Here is a 15,987-nt window from a genome sequence, read left to right as displayed (position 1 = left end):
ATCATCATCAACATCATCCTCATCATCATCATCATCATCATCACTCACTGGGAGACGGACTGAATCCCCGCTCCGCGCTGACGTCAGAGCGCGCCTTTATAAGACGCGCTCTTCGGGGCAAAAGCAGTGAAGATCCGAGCACGTGAAGAAGAGAGAGAGATTGACAGACAGAGAGAGAGAGAGCGAGAGAGAGAGACTGAAAAGAAGAGACTCCACTGCACCTGTGCCAGAGACCTCTCCTCTCCATCCATCCCGGCGCTCCGTCCCTCCTCCAGATGCTCTCCGTGCGGCTGCGCGGCGCCCTGGCGCTGCTCTGCCTCAGCGCGCTGCTCTGCCGCGCCGCCGCCGCGCCGCGCGACGCCAAGCTGCGGCAGCTGCTGCTGAAGAGTCCGCTCATCCCCCCGGTGGGAAAACAGGTGAGAGAGGTGGAGGGATGGGGAGATGGAGGGATGGGGAGATGGGGAGATGGAGAGATGGGGAGATGGAGAGATGAGAGATGGAGGGATGAGGAGATGGAGGGATGGGGAGATGGGGAGATGGGGAGATGGGGAGATGAGAGATGGAGAGATGGAGAAATAGGGAGATGAGAGATGGAGGGATGGGGAGATGGGGAGATGGAGAGATGAGAGATGGAGGGATGAGGAGATGGAGGGATGGGGAGATGGGGAGATGGGGAGATGGGGAGATGAGAGATGGAGAAATAGGGAGATGAGAGATGGAGGGATGGGGAGATGGAGAAATAGGGAGATGAGAGATGGAGGGATGGAGAGATGGGGAGATGGAGAGATGAGAGATGGAGGGATGAGGAGATGGAGGGATGGGGAGATGGGGAGATGGGGAGATGGGGAGATGAGAGATGGAGAGATGGAGAAATAGGGAGATGAGAGATGGAGGGATGGAGAGATGGGGAGATGGAGAGATGAGAGATGGAGGGATGAGGAGATGGAGGGATGGGGAGATGGGGAGATGGGGAGATGGGGAGATGAGAGATGGAGAAATAGGGAGATGAGAGATGGAGGGATGGGGAGATGGGGGGATGGAGGGATGGGGAGATGGGGGGATGGAGGGATGGAGAGATGGGGAGATGGGGAGATGGAGAAATAGGGAGATGAGAGATGGAGACATGGGGAGATGGGGGGGTGGGGAGATGGAGACATGGGGAGATGAGGGATGGAGAGATGGGGAGATAGAGAAATAGGGAGATGAGAGATGGAGGGATGGGGAGATGGGGGGATGGAGACATGGGGTGATGGAGAAATGGAGAGGTGGGGAGATAAGAGCTGGAGACATGGGGAAATGGAGAGATGGGGAGATGGAGGGAGGAAAAGAGGGAGACTTAATTTATTTTGGTTCTCCTCACTTTTAAGCTGAATTTCTTCTCAGCGTCAGCTGAGAAGAAATTCAGAAGTTTATTTAAAAAAAATTACATACATCATTAAAAAATATATTTTATGAATTTTTAACTTTTAAATATAAACTTTAATGTATGTTTATTTTAGGTTACAATCGCTTTTCTGCGAACATATTTTCAACAGCAAAGTTAAAACCTTTCGTTTTCTATTTTACGTTATCTTCATTTATCTCAATATATATCTTGACATCAATGTTTAAGTTCTCTGTTTTTTATTTTGTGTTATCGTCACTTATCTGCATGTATATATACTTTAACAGCAAAATGAAAATGTTATGAAAATGTCTATTTTTATTTTAGGTTATCTTTACTTATCTATTTAAAATTTTGACTGCAATATTTACCTTTTTCTGTTTTCATTTTAGGTTTTAGTCTTTAGTCTTTTGGTTTCCATTTGCTTTGGATATGTTTCCATTGCCAATAAATAAATGAATTAATATATAAATAAAGCCCTTGAAATTTAAAAAAATCGAATTGAGAGACAGAGAGACTTTGATTCAAAAAATATTTAATAACTTAATACGTAATGAACTGGAAAAGAGTAGCCTTAGGGGTTAAGAAAACGGTGTTAGGATAAAAGAAAAACAGGCTTTACCGCTTTTATTCATCAATTTCTCACTCTTTCACCTCTCCCTTTCTTTCATTGCTTTTTCTTCAATCTAACTCTGGAGAATTTTAGTTTAAAATGCTGCCATTTCAAGATTCAAGAGGTTTATTTTTTCACATACATATACATACGTTTACACATATATGCAGTGAAATGTCATGGCTCTGATTCCTTTCATCCATTTAAATTTTGTTATTGTATGCTTCTAAAATTGTGACATTAAATAAAACTTTGCAATAATACCTATTGCAGAAGAGCCATTTATTGGTATTGAAGATGCATTAAAATGTGGGCACTGAGTTATTTTTCCTGGAGACAGCTGATGGAAAAATCAACTGATTTCACAACTTATTTATTGCAGTTTTCTAACATTTGTTAAAGATTCTCCTTAATAATTGCGATGACGTCGTAATAAAAAGGATGTTATTTTGTGATTTTTCCGTGTTGTTTTCAATCTTTTATATTTGTTTTTTATTCCACCGATCTTTATATTTTTGTTTAATAATTCTAGCCTTGTTTTTATGAACCATTACGACCCTTTTTTTAAATAAGTGTTTTTCAATTGATTGATGTGAAGGGATCTGCTTGTTTCTGTTTATGTTTATGGATTGATTATTTCTGTCTGTTGATATAAAGGTCTACCCGTGTGTTTGTCCATCTATCTATCTATCTATCTATCTATCTGTCTATCTGTCTATCTGTCTATCTATCTATCTATCTATCTATCTATCTATCTATCTATCTATCTATCTATCTATCTATCTATCTATCTGTCTATCTGTCTATCTATCTATCTATCCATGCATCCCTCCCACCCTCCCTCCTCCTGCAGGACCTGGCCCGGTACACTCTGGCTGAGCTGCTGGCGGAGCTGGCGGAGGCGGAGAACGAGGCCCTGGACGCTTCCGACGACTTCCCTGCGGAGCAGCAGGAGGTGATGGGGATGGAGCTGGAGCGCGCCGCCGCCCCGGTGCTGGCGCCGCGCGAGCGCAAGGCCGGCTGCAAGAACTTCTTCTGGAAAACCTTCACGTCCTGTTAATTCAGTCACAGCGTTTCATCTGATCCCCTCGCTTTTAACCCTTCTAGCCCCCATCCAACACACATTTCTCTCCACTCAAACGAAATTAAACAGACAAAAAAAAGCTAATAAAATGAAGAACCCGGTTTGGGTTTTGAATGGATCGGATTTGTGTAGGGAAAGAGAAATCCCCACACAAACTGATCACTGATTCCCCGCAAGTGGAAATAACTTTATTTTGATCCCGTTTTATTTATTTGGGCAGATTATATTCTATTTTTAATTGTTTGTTTGAATAAAATCTATGTTTCGGAATCTTTGTGTATGTTCCTGATGGGGAAAAACTGAACCAGACATTTAACACGAATTGTGGGATTGGAAAAGTGACATTTAGTAATTTGTAATTATATTCATAATCGTACAGAATTTCATTATAATACATACATGATGAAATTATAAAAAAAATATCAAAAACCGGCAGAACAGCTATTATGAAGGAAAATGCATGAACAAATACTAAATCATATGATAATGTAAACCATTAAATAAATCACAGATGGAATAGCAAATCCTAAATGATAGAATAAACCAATAACGCAAAAACACGTCAATACATCTAAATGAACATTATAGTCTAAAATCCTGAAGAATATGTAAATTGAGAATTAATAACAGAAACTAAACACAAAAGTTAAAGAGACAAAGAAAGGAAGGAAAATGGAAAGAGGACAAAGACAGAAAAGGGTAAGACAGAGACGAGGATGGGGAGCGATAAAGGCAAGCAGAGAAGAGAAATAGAAAGTTAAAGATGTTTAACCAGCCTGTAATGTGGTCAGATCCCCCGTCAAATGATGACAAGCCCAAAGATCCCTAACCTTACTAGGTTTATAGACCCTTCTGGTACCTACATCTCCTAGGAATTTGTTACCTTACATGGAAGGACCCTATATGGCAAACACAAATCAACAGGTGTGGCTGTGTCAGTCCCAAAATTGGTTTAGGAAACCATACATCCTGAAAATAAACATAATGCCATTATACTTTCCATTTGCCATTTATGAAAATATATTCAACATAAAGTGATGAATACATTTCACCCAAATAAAACACTACTGGAGTGCCTGGCAAAAGTGAACAGTTATGGAAAGAAAGAAGCAAGGCCAACCACAGGCCGTCGGACCCAGTCCTCTCCCCTTCCAGGTCAAACTCTGATCCCCGCAACAGTTCCCTTTATTTTACTTTTAGAGTTTTCACTTCACCTCACAGAAAACTTGAATAGTTAAAGATGTTCACTAAAAAAACAAAAAAAAGACTGGAAGTAGTTTAGTTTCGTGACTGGTGGGGTGAAATCCCAGCAGTTTTTATTTTTATCAACCTCTAACCGGAACATACGGTACAGTATATCCCATAAGAGCACAGGACTCTTGGACGCTGCATGAAGACACCAAGCCATCACCAAATCACATCTAACACCTTAACGTGCTCCTTCATAAGCAACAGAAGAGTGTCCTTACTGTTCTGCAATGTACAATGTGCATGCTGCCGTGCACAAACGCAAAACGTGCAAAAAGAAGCCCCGACGCACGCAAAACATGCACGTCTTCAACGCAGCTTCTACAACCGTCATATATTCTACTACATGCAGTGGAATAAACGCGACTGTTTTCAAAGTCCTCTGGTTTAGTGATTTGGTCAATTCAAGCACTTGCTGAGATTTAGGTCAGAGTTACTGTGAATACTGAATACTGTGGCTTAGAAAGGAGGAACACGAGGTCCAGGCTGAAAACGGCTGGAAATATCCACCAGCAAGAAACATTTATTGTTCTATTCTGAAGGTGGCAAAAAGAGACATTTTTATGAACACTTTCATTTTGAAAGGCCCGAATATGCATCTACAGTTTCATAATTGTGGTACTTAATGGTTTTCCTGAACAGGTTGGGACTAATCTCCTACCCCTCATGGTAATGGAAAATTGATTTATACAGAACTAGACAGTAGACAGACGGACAAGTCCCTAAATGTACATTTAGGTCTAAATGATGCAAGTGAAGAACAATCTCCAAACCATAGGCACCTCTTTCATTCCCACCCACCCCGAACGGCTGTTCTTGCACTAAACTGCGGGAAAGGTGTGTCACGCTTTACGGTAATTGTCTTTTTTTTTTGCCTGGTAAAAGTAATAGAAAAAAAGAAAAAAGATTAATTATAAACTTTCTGCCCAAAATGTCCAGTAATAATGCTCACATCACATACCTCGTAGCTCATACCTGCTCCACCTCCCCGAACCGCAGGACGCACCTCAGCTCTCACTTCCACGGCGCCGGGGGTTTTGTTTCACCCTTCGACACCTGCGTGTGAGCCGATCTGCCAGGCCGAGCACATCTGGTACCTGCACCGGTAGCAGGGGGCCCCTTCCCTCCCCGCAGTTCTCCCTGAGCCTCGGCCCCCCCGGGGGGCCGTGTGCTGACTACTCACTGAAATGGCGAGGTCCATGCAAGGGTAGAAGTAGAAACTGTAGGGGCGCCATATCCCAAAAGTGACATAGTGCTGCTTTTTACACTTCCGTTAGCATCAGCAAGTTTTTCGATTGTGTTGCGTCTGAATTTGCAAATGCTGTGCATGTGTTGTCAAATTGCTGAAGATGTTTTTTTTAATTTGCTTGTGTTTTGTCCATTTGCATGTTTGCATGTTCTTCAGTTGCAGTGCGTTGAGCTCTCAGGGCCACCGTAGTACTGCCATGAGGACTCCATCACTTTGGACCTCATGCACAGAACGCAGCGCTATTATTATGAATACAGTGTTATTAATATTAATATAAGTCATATTAAAGATCACTCGTCATCCAGATAAACACATCACATGGAATTTGAATACGTGGACAATGGGGAGCTTCGGGGAAATTGTTCAACCAATGACACGACGTGCTGCCAATCTGACACTTCATATTATCTGCTGAAAAGCAGAGTCTCTGGCCCTGGAAGCGTCAAATACTTTACCGACAGAGTTCAGTGTCTATAAGCAGGAATGTGTGTGTGTGTGTGTGTGTGTGTGTGTGTGTGTGTGTGTGTGTGTGTGTGTGTGTGTGTGTGTGTGTGTGTGTGTGTGTGTGTGTGTGTGTGTGTGAGAGAGACAGCTGGTGGAAACAGATTAAAGCTCCTCTCTTTATCAGCTGCTTGAGAAAAGACAATCAGAAGTGAACGATCACCAGGATGATCGACAGGCCATACAGGGGCGGGGCCAACACAGTGATTGACAGCTGGTGAGGCGGAGACAAAGACCTGCAAATGTTATCAACTGAGGACAGATGTGGAGAGACAGAGGGACAGACAGGTACACAGACAGACCATATATTGTATTATGTTTTGTAACCTTGGTTGAGACGCTCGTCCTTCCTCTTTGTTTCCAGAATGCACACCATTTGTACTTTCCACTGAATCACAGAGGGTGTTTTTTGTCTCCCCGGTGTTCCAGTATCAGCATTTTTTCAAACGGGCCACAACAAAACGATCCATGCACTTCAGCGAGGGCGCTCTCAGGGCAGCTGGATGTTGGGTCGTCGGGGGGAAAGCGATCCGTCGGCAGCACAAGTGCGTGACCTGTCGCAACCTACGTGGCAAAACAGTGGACCTGCCTGATCGCCTGAGCACAGACCCTCCCTTCGCATACGTGGGGCTGGATGCGTTCGGCCCTTGGTCTGTTTCCTCACAAAGAAGACGAGGGGGCCAGGCAAACAGCAGGCGAGGGGTGGGCAGTCATCTTCACATGCATGAGCTCACGTGCAATACATATGGAACTACAGGTACTCCTCACTTAATGAGTTCCGTCCAGGTTGTTAAGCAAAATTGTTATTTCACGGTAAGGGTGGCATGGCTGGTATATATAGTTTATATAGTGTTTATAGTATGTATGAAGTGTATATACAGTGTAATTTCACGGTAAGGGGGCGTGGCGATGGCGAACGCTAGTGTTGTGAATAATGACAGACTGCAGGAACTAGATGAGATGTATATGGTGTACATAGTGTATATAGCATACAAAGGGTGATGAGTAACGAGACGAGGCTGAGGTATTGTACGCAGCGCACAATACAGACTGGTCAGAGGGCTGGTCGCAAGTCTGAGCGGTCGTTAAACAGATAGGTCGTTAAGTGAGCAGTACCTGCACTGGAGTTGATGGACACCTCCAGTTTCATTAACACTCTTCTCCCCCATCAGAGGCCCTGTGAAACAGTTCAGGTAGAAAACAATGTTTTAGGGGCCCGCAAAGAGCTCTGGATAGACTCCAACAGTTTCAATAATAATCAAGTTGAGAACAACCTGACGGCCCTGCTAGAACGCGCAGGGCCCTTTCTAGCTTTTTGGGGGCCCTATGCAAAATGTTTTTTGGGGGGCCCTTATTTTGTTAAACTATGGTGGGGGGGGATTCCAAAACCCCATAAGGTGGTTCGGGGGCATGCATTTAACATTTACATGCGACAATCTGGTGCACTCTAAGAGGAAAAGAGGCTAGATCCGTAAAAAACTCGAAACCTCTTAAGCCCCCAGCCCCTTTCTTGGGCTCTGAATGAGGTGGAGCGGTTGCAATTTTGGGGGGGCTTACACCATCAGAAGGCTGAGACCCTAATGAAAATTTGAGATGCAGCTTGACACTGTGTATGTCAATCTTTTCTATCAATTAAAAGGGTAAGCATTCTATTTGTAATTTTGCCTTATAACATTTTAAAGGGGCTTTGAACATTATACTCATGCCTAATGATGGTCATTCCCATGCTCAATTATGTGTTATTAGCTGCTGCACCAAGTTGTGGCTGAAACCATTAATTACTAGGGCTTCCCCCTGAAAGTCAAATCAGTCGGAAAAGCCCTCAGCCGACTGGGATTCTTCAAATCGAGCAGCTGTTATTTTTCAGTGTGCATGACAATAACAGGATAAAACAGATAATGTTTTAATGAAGGAATTCGAAATAGGGGGAATCCTAAATATATGTTTTTGAGTGTGAATCAGATGGAACAGGGCTCTCCGTGGGCCCCGATCACCGTGCCCCATTCCTCCAAATAAAACAACTTAAAACAGTGTGGGAATGGGGCATGGGGGAACGGTGCACGAGTAGGGATGAGTATCGTTAAAATTGAATGGTACTTCTACTATTACCAATACTGATTATCGATCCAGTACTTTGACAGTAATCGTATTTGTTCTTTTTTAATTTTTAAGAGAAAAAGAAAAACCAATTAAGAGCAGAATTAACACTGGTTTGTTTTCTGTGCATTATGCATAGAGAGGGGGTGCCACGCCCTTGTCACTCAGGGAGGGGTCGCCTCGTGCGTGTGGGAGCCCGGCAGGGGGCTGGCCCTGCCTCTCTCGCGGATACCTCCATATCTCCGGCGATGGAGCAGGAGAGAAAGTCTCTTCTGATAATCGCGAAAAATGCTTACAAATTTCTTATTACAAGTTAGAAACGGATCGTATAGCATTAATAGACAAAAACAAAAATCTTAATTTCTCCAATACCGTTAGCAGTATCGATAATGACCGGAGCTTATCGATACGATGGCCTTTAATAACGTAGCCCCGGGGCCTGGTTAATACTGGATGGGTCGGTACGTTCCTACGTTCCCATTTTATACAGAAAGATATATATAGATTCACACACTGGGAGTCTGACTGAAACACGGGGTTCTGGTGATGAAGGAGTGCAGGTAGGAGTAGAAGAACAGAAGATGATCGTATTCTCCACTGTACTCCTGCTCATGGAACTCCTTTAAGAAACAGTAGATGGCCTCTATTGTAGCCAGGAAGGTCTCTGGTTTGCCCTTCTGGTGGTGCCAAAAACAGGTTCTCCTTGTTTTGTGCGCCACTCGAAGCAGGGCTGGCAGCATCTCGTCTGTGATGAATCCTGAAAACCCATGGAATCTTGAAAACAAGTGTGTGAGTAAAACAAAAAAAAAGACAAATCAATCTTACTGTAACAAACAGAACATTAAGATTGGGGGAAAAAAATCAACGACAGATAAATTAAAAATTATGGAAGAAGATCGGTGGGAAAGATAAAGCCTTGCCATCATACTGTGACAGGACAGTGGTGCCTCACCCTGACAGACAGAGACAGTACTGTACTATGTCTCTACAAGGCTGTCTGTCCAGATGCATTTAAAATAGGCATCCTACTACAACACACACCAAGAAACCAATAAATTATTTCAACTTCATTTCCCGACACTCGCACACTAACACCTCAAGGACTGAAAAGGCTTTCAGCGGAGCCGCTGCCGCCATTAAAGCTGCATTAAGGCTCATTACATTTGTGAATCCAACACCCAGGCACCCAACGCTGCTCTCTGATTGGTCGGTGGCTTGACGGGCGGCTGACAACTCTTTGTTCTGCAGCTGCCGCGCAACCGCTTCCTGTTTAGAGTGTGATTAAAACACTTCTACTGTACCAACGCTCGCTGCCTTTCATTAAGCAGACGAGGTGTGACGCATTGCGACTTCCTGCAACGAAACGCAGACTGATAAACACATTTAGCATCAGCGGGACATGTACAGACACCCTTGTAATGCACGCGCACACACACAGTGTAGACTCTGAGTGGCTGATTTAAACATTTAAAGCTTTTAGCGTCAGGCACCAGAAGCTGAAAGCCGCTCACAACAAAAACGCATGCCAAAAAGGTAGGCATTAGGCAGTGAGACAGGTGATGGAAAGTCATGGAAGGCAGACAGGTGATAGTGGGACAGACAGGTAATAGTTTGTGAAACAGTTATATAACAATGACACGGACATGTAGTTAACAGAAAGAGAGACATTTGGCGAGTGAGAGACAAGTACAGAAGTTATGGACAGTGAGACAGACAACAGAAAATCAAACAGGTAAAGCAGAGAGAGACAGCCAGAAGGCTGTTGAGACAAAAATGTAAAATTGACCAATAAACAAATATGTCTAAAAGAAAAAATTACCAACAAACAGCAAACCCGCCTAATCTATCGCCAATTCACATTGACAAATGTGGGAAATTGGACAAGTCTGTGTTTATTTGTCTTTTATACATTAGGATTTCCATGCTTTTATTCTCATCACCGCCCTTGTGAGCCAAGTGGGTGTGGGTTCCAGTCCTGTGCTGGTAACGGTCATGGAATTTGCCTTTGTGTAGACAGTAAGAATGTGCAATAAAAATACACTTGTGCCTACCTGAATACCGGATTACACTGACAACATGAAATATTTTCCTGAAACTATTGTGTACTTGTCCCGTTGCACAGAACAGATAATTCCACTGACGTTGCCACTAAACTGTTGACAAAGTGACCTTGCACGCCTTCATCCAACATGAGGACGTGTGATGACGATGGAGTGCTGTGTTGAACACGGATCTGTTTTCGGCCGCCACACCCAGTGCCTGGTTTTAATGTGGGTGTGTGTGTGAAACCTGCCCTCCTGGGCCACATGTTGTCTGGTTCTCCGCTGCACTTCTAAATGACCTAGTAAATAATTACTCAACAACTCGAGATTTCAATTAAACAACGAACACCGCTGGGCCGTGGAACAACTGATACAGAATCAGAAAACACTCTTTTGCACTGAAGTCTGTAGTGCCCCTATGTACAATAAGGATCAGCGCACTGAGTTTGGTCGTAGTACTGGTAAACTAGAACGATGAAGCATTATCAGGTACCCATATTTGAGGTAAACACCCAATAGTACCACATTAAGTTGGTATAGAAAGAATAAATCAATGCCAATAAAATGCAGCAACAGAATACCAGCTCTATTTACAGCAGGTCGGACATATCCAGGGTTAATTAAATACAATTGGCATTTTACCCCAAACCAGGATTGACCCCATAGCCAGCTATTAGTTGAGCAGCTTGACCTTGAGCAATTGTCGTTTGGAGGAGCAACCGCCGAAGGTAACCCTAACAAGCAATTGGGTTCACCCAATAGGAATCCTCACGGCATGAAATGTTTAAAGTGTTCAGACTGCTAACCCAAAAACAAAACATGGATCAATACATAAAATTATCTTGGTGGGCCCCACACGCAAAGCATAATTAAAGAAAAACACAAGCTGGCAACAAAAACAGGTAAAAACAACATAAGCAAACCTTTTGCTGTTAGGGATGAGGTCAAGATGAACCCAAACGCAGGACACACGGTTTTAGGAGTTTATACAGAGGTTTAATGGGTAGAGAGGAGTCAGGAACAGGAGTCGGGCCCGGCAGGGACTCAGAAACCAGGAGCAGAGGAGCCCGTGGAGGATCGGGAATCGAGAGTTCGGGGCACAAACCCGGGGAAAGAGGGGGGAACAAAGACGCTGAAGACATGCACGAAACGCATGCAGAGACACAAGCAACTAACCGACAGAGTGAAAGGGACCCGGCTAAACACCTAAGGAGTGACGAGGGAGGTGGAGACAAGTGGTGGGATTATGAACTGGGAACAAGTGTGCAGTGAGAGGGATGTGACGTGACAGTGTACTCACTCAATTTTTTGACTTGATTTTATCTATTTTTGCACACAATATATATGTATTTTTTGTTTGTACAGTTCACATTTCAATCATATTTATATTTTTATGCTATTTTAATCTATACATTGTTATATTGGAAATTTTTAGTGCTGCTAAAAATGTGCACAATCATTGCAGGCACTGCCACTTGCATTTCACTGCATACCTGTATGCGTGTGACAAATAAAAATGTTGAATCTTGAAAACTTCTTCAAGGACTTCGAAAGGGCGTGGGTGTGTTTGGACCTTGTGTCCAAACACACTTTCTGCAGGACTGAACCCTCATGATCCCTCCACGAGCTGCAGGGAAAACAAACGGCACACCTTCACCCAAATCCCTCTGTGACTCAAGGCAATATCTACGCAACATCAACTTCAGGATTTGGTGAAGCCTTTCTATGGCTCCCTGTGGCTCAGTATGTAGGTAGATACAATACCTCATGTCCAATGGTTGCCCATCTTAGCCTTGGGCAAGGGCCCCACATGGTCCACAATCACGTTCTCAAATGGCTCTCCCATTGCCGGGATAGTGCGGAGAGGAGCAGGAGGGATCATTTGATTTGGCTTACCGATAACCTCACAAACATGGCACGCACAGCAGTGAATGGAAACACCTGACGTCAGTCCTGGCCAAAAGATATGCTTCAGGACTATGTCATAGGTCTAAGTTTCTACAAAGTGGCCAGACCAAGGGATATCATGGGCTAAAGCCAGTACATGGAAGCGGTACTCTAAAGCAGGCGGGTGTGCCCTATTTAGCCTGTGTTTTTTTGGCAAACCCCGATCAGCGCGATCTCATATCAAAAACAAGCCAGCAAACAATACGTTTTTATTGTAGATGTATTCATCTATTATCCATCTATGTATCTATCTGGTATTTATCTTCCCTCACAGCGCTGTATATGCTGCTCAATGGTGGCGTACGGTCGCGGTGCGGGTAGGGGTGCCAAGGATGGGGTGCACCTCACTCTGCTCACCGGCCCCGAAGTCAGGGCGGAATTCTCAACTTATTGTCGAGACACTGGTACTTTTATTGCGTGACCCTAATACTCTGTTATTGTAGATGTTGTGGTGGACCAAGGGGGCGTGGCCAAGCCGCCGCTGCAGACAAGCGCTGTAGTCTCCCATCCTCTCCCCATGTGTGAGTGGCCCCAGGATGGGCGACTGCACCGCCTGTCTGCAACGGCGGCTTGGCCACGCCCCCTTGGTCCACGTATTTAATGTATTTTTTTTCCTCGGGGAACGTAACAGGGAGACTCTCAGTGCTCAGGTGACCACGCAGCCAGTGAAAACCCCAGGGTGGCTTTCTGCCAGAGTTTCAGGCAGCGGGTCCGGGCTGAGGTGGTCTACCAGCACGGGAACGGGCATCGCTATACCCCCCCGGCGATATCATTGCATAGGATATGGTCTACCCACCCCTGCTTTTGGTAAGGCAGATTGAACAACCAGTTTGATCTCCCCACTGAAGAGGTCAGACTTTATATTAAGTTTGATCCATTTCAATGCCCCGTACTACAGCATGTGAGTGGCAGGACGACTGGGCTCCCCCAGTGTCCCTCAATATCTTCACCACCCGTTGATCCTTTGGATCCATTGGCAGAGAACCTAAACCTTCAAAAATGTATTCTTTGGCAATTAACTGCAGCTTGCCTCCTAAATGTCTTTTGTGTGTCTTTTTATAGGGCGGCCATCTCGGGGGGGAGTCTTTCAATGACTGACTCCCTCAATAACTTAAGAATTTCAAAGAGCAAGTACTTATATACTTTAGTTAAGTATGAATGTCACGATCACTTTTTTGCCGAGTTTGTGTCAGGATATGAAAAAGGTCTGACTACTTCTTACATCACACCTCTGTCCCAGAGCAAACCATGTGATGTACATTGTCTGTTCTGATCTGAGATCAGCCAAAAAGTATTGGTGTGATCTACCTGGTCACAGGTCGTTTGAAATCGGCGTCGCCAGTGTATCGTCGCCCACGATATCTGGCCACAGTGAAGTCATTTTCACATTGGATTGTGGCTGTTTAAAGCTCGATAACTTGTTATCCCCGCAATATTTCAACAGCAATTTTACTCACTGATAACTTAGTTGTTGAAATGTTAAAAGGCAAAAGGTTTATGGATGACAATAGGGATCAATCAATCATAGCTTATTTATACAGGGCATTTTAAAACAACCACAGTCGACCAAAGTGCTGAACAGGCTTGAAATATGAACTACATGAATAATACAGAAGCACCATGGGAATGCAGTAAAACAGTTATATCAGACAGCTTAAATAAAAAAAAATATATAGCAAATAAAAAATAAAGAGAATAGAACCATACATGTAAAAATGAAGATAAACATAAAATAAATACAAAAAAATAAAATAAAGGAATAATAAAAAATACATATAAATAAAATAATTGCTGCACAACAGACAAAGCCTTCAGGTTGATCGGTTATCATGGGGAATGCCAATGAATAAAAGTGTTTTTAACAGAGACTTGAAGGTTTCTGCGGTATGGGCAGATCTTATGTGTATAGTCAAGCTATTCCAAAGATGAGGAGGCCACCAACTGTAAAGGCGCGGTCTCCTCTATTTATGAGCCTGGATTGCGGAACATCCAGGAGCACCTGGTTTGTCAACCTTAGTACTCGAGCTGGAGTATGGACGAGTTCAGCAAGGTGTGGTGGCGCCAGCCCATTGATAACCTTAAAAACAAGCAATAAAGTCATTGCAGTTGCAGACAACTTAGAGAAGATTTATCTATAACAGCATACAGAGAATTTCAGTTGTCCAACCGAGAAGTAATAAAAGCATAAATAACTCATGAGGAGTTCAAGGTCATTAGGAGAGCGATATGCCTGGTGCCTGACATGCACTGGATGTCGACAAAAAAAAGATTGTTTCGGACCTCTTCGATGCACATTGCTGAAGCAGTTGAAATGAAAGCTCTATTAACATACAAAATAGATGCGCCTCAAAAATTCAACTTTCCAAATTGTTTTGGTTTAAGCACTTTAGCTTCCCGGTTCGCGTTTGAATATGCGCCAAGGCAGGTCGAAGTGGCGCCGCGACGCATAAGAATCGTACCAGAGATTCATGTAAACAAAAAAAACAAAAAACAGAAACAGTAAAGGAGTTTAACACAAACGCACCATCAACACAGTTGCATGCTGAGGAGGGATGCCGTCCTTCGCTCCACCTGGCCGGGGTCACTTGAATGGCATGAACTGCAGTTACCTGGGTGGACCTGGCGAGAAGCCGGTAGAGGGAGACAAAGCAGAAGGAGCACACAGTCGGCACACGCAACAACTGGAAAGCACCTGCAGTTCAGTTCAGTCTGTCGTGTGGTCTGCTTGAGAGGCGCAAAGGCTGCAGTTTCTGCTTAGACTTCCTGAACACTTGAGAAATAACTCGTTTGGGGGGTGTTTCCACAGGGGCAGCTCAGATCTGGATCTCCAAGTTTATTAAGTTGATAAAAAAAAAAAAAAAAACATCTGCTCCAGCGTGCAGGAACATTGCACCTTTTGGACCTGAATGAAGCACCCACGCTGAACTTTTCCTTCTGGTGACTGGAGAACGAAGGCATGTTGATTAATATATTGTAGCTGTGTGATTTTTCTTTTATTTTAATTTCCTGGTATTATGCGATTTTAACATCTGCACAAACAATGGACATGTGGCCTCTATTAATCTAGAAATGTACACTGGAATTATTGTTTTAAATCTTGGAAAACGTTGAAATGTTTTCTTTTTCGTCAAATTAAGTATAGGAAATAGTATAAACAAGCCTAGTACAGAATACAAATAAAGAACTTATATACATGAAAAAGTAATACAGTTTTGTGAGAGTGTTTTTTGTACATAATCATATACGTACAGTGCTGCAAAGGCAGGGCTGTCACGTTGATAAGGAAGTGGTTTTGTGTTTTTCGTCACCATATTTGAAGAGCAGTCATCCTTAAAGTGAACTGCTGAGGGGGGGAGGAGACGTCTCCCGATTCTGTTGATGATATCTCATTTAACCCTGAAAAGTCACAGAGAGGGACGGTGGACGCCGCCGCTGCCTCAGGGCGCCGCTCACCTCGCCCTGGACGTGGAGATCTGCTCGGTGGGTGGTGGAGGTGTCGTGATGTGCCCGTCTGGAGGGCACCATGATCCGCCGAGGCTGAGTTTCCGGAGGCAGCTGTGCTTCTTCGGCTTGGTCATCGGCAGCCTCTCCCTCAGCCTGCTGCTCTGGGTCTCCAGGTAGGTCCAGCGGTTCCCTCTCAGATGTTCCATCTCATTCAAGATTCAGAACGTCCAAAGCTTAATTTTTGTCACACACATATTGCACGGTACAGCATGTAGTGAAACTTTTTTTTTTTTTTTTTTTTTTTTTTTTGGCAAACTCCAGATAGCGTGCTGGGCAGAGTCGTACAAATAGAAAAAAAAAGAAGAATCAAAAAACAAA

General features: G+C 43.8%; 1 protein-coding gene across 1 annotated transcript; it reads left to right on the top strand.

Moving 5' to 3' along the window:
• Positions 1-275: 275 nt before the first annotated feature.
• sst1.1 (somatostatin 1, tandem duplicate 1) lies at positions 276-3,057 on the top strand (the record flags this gene model as incomplete). Its single annotated transcript, XM_080007328.1, has 2 exons — positions 276-416; positions 2,851-3,057. 2 exons carry the CDS (start codon positions 276-278, stop codon positions 3,055-3,057), a joined length of 348 nt encoding a protein of 115 aa, XP_079863454.1.
• Between the last annotated feature and the right edge of the window lie 12,930 nt (positions 3,058-15,987).

The sequence above is a fragment of the Zeus faber genome (assembly GCF_960531495.2).
Source record: "Zeus faber genome assembly, chromosome: 9".
Lineage (NCBI taxonomy): Eukaryota > Metazoa > Chordata > Actinopteri > Zeiformes > Zeidae > Zeus > Zeus faber.
Note: the sequence above shows the minus strand (reverse complement) of the source record. Positions and strands in the feature narration are given on the sequence as shown.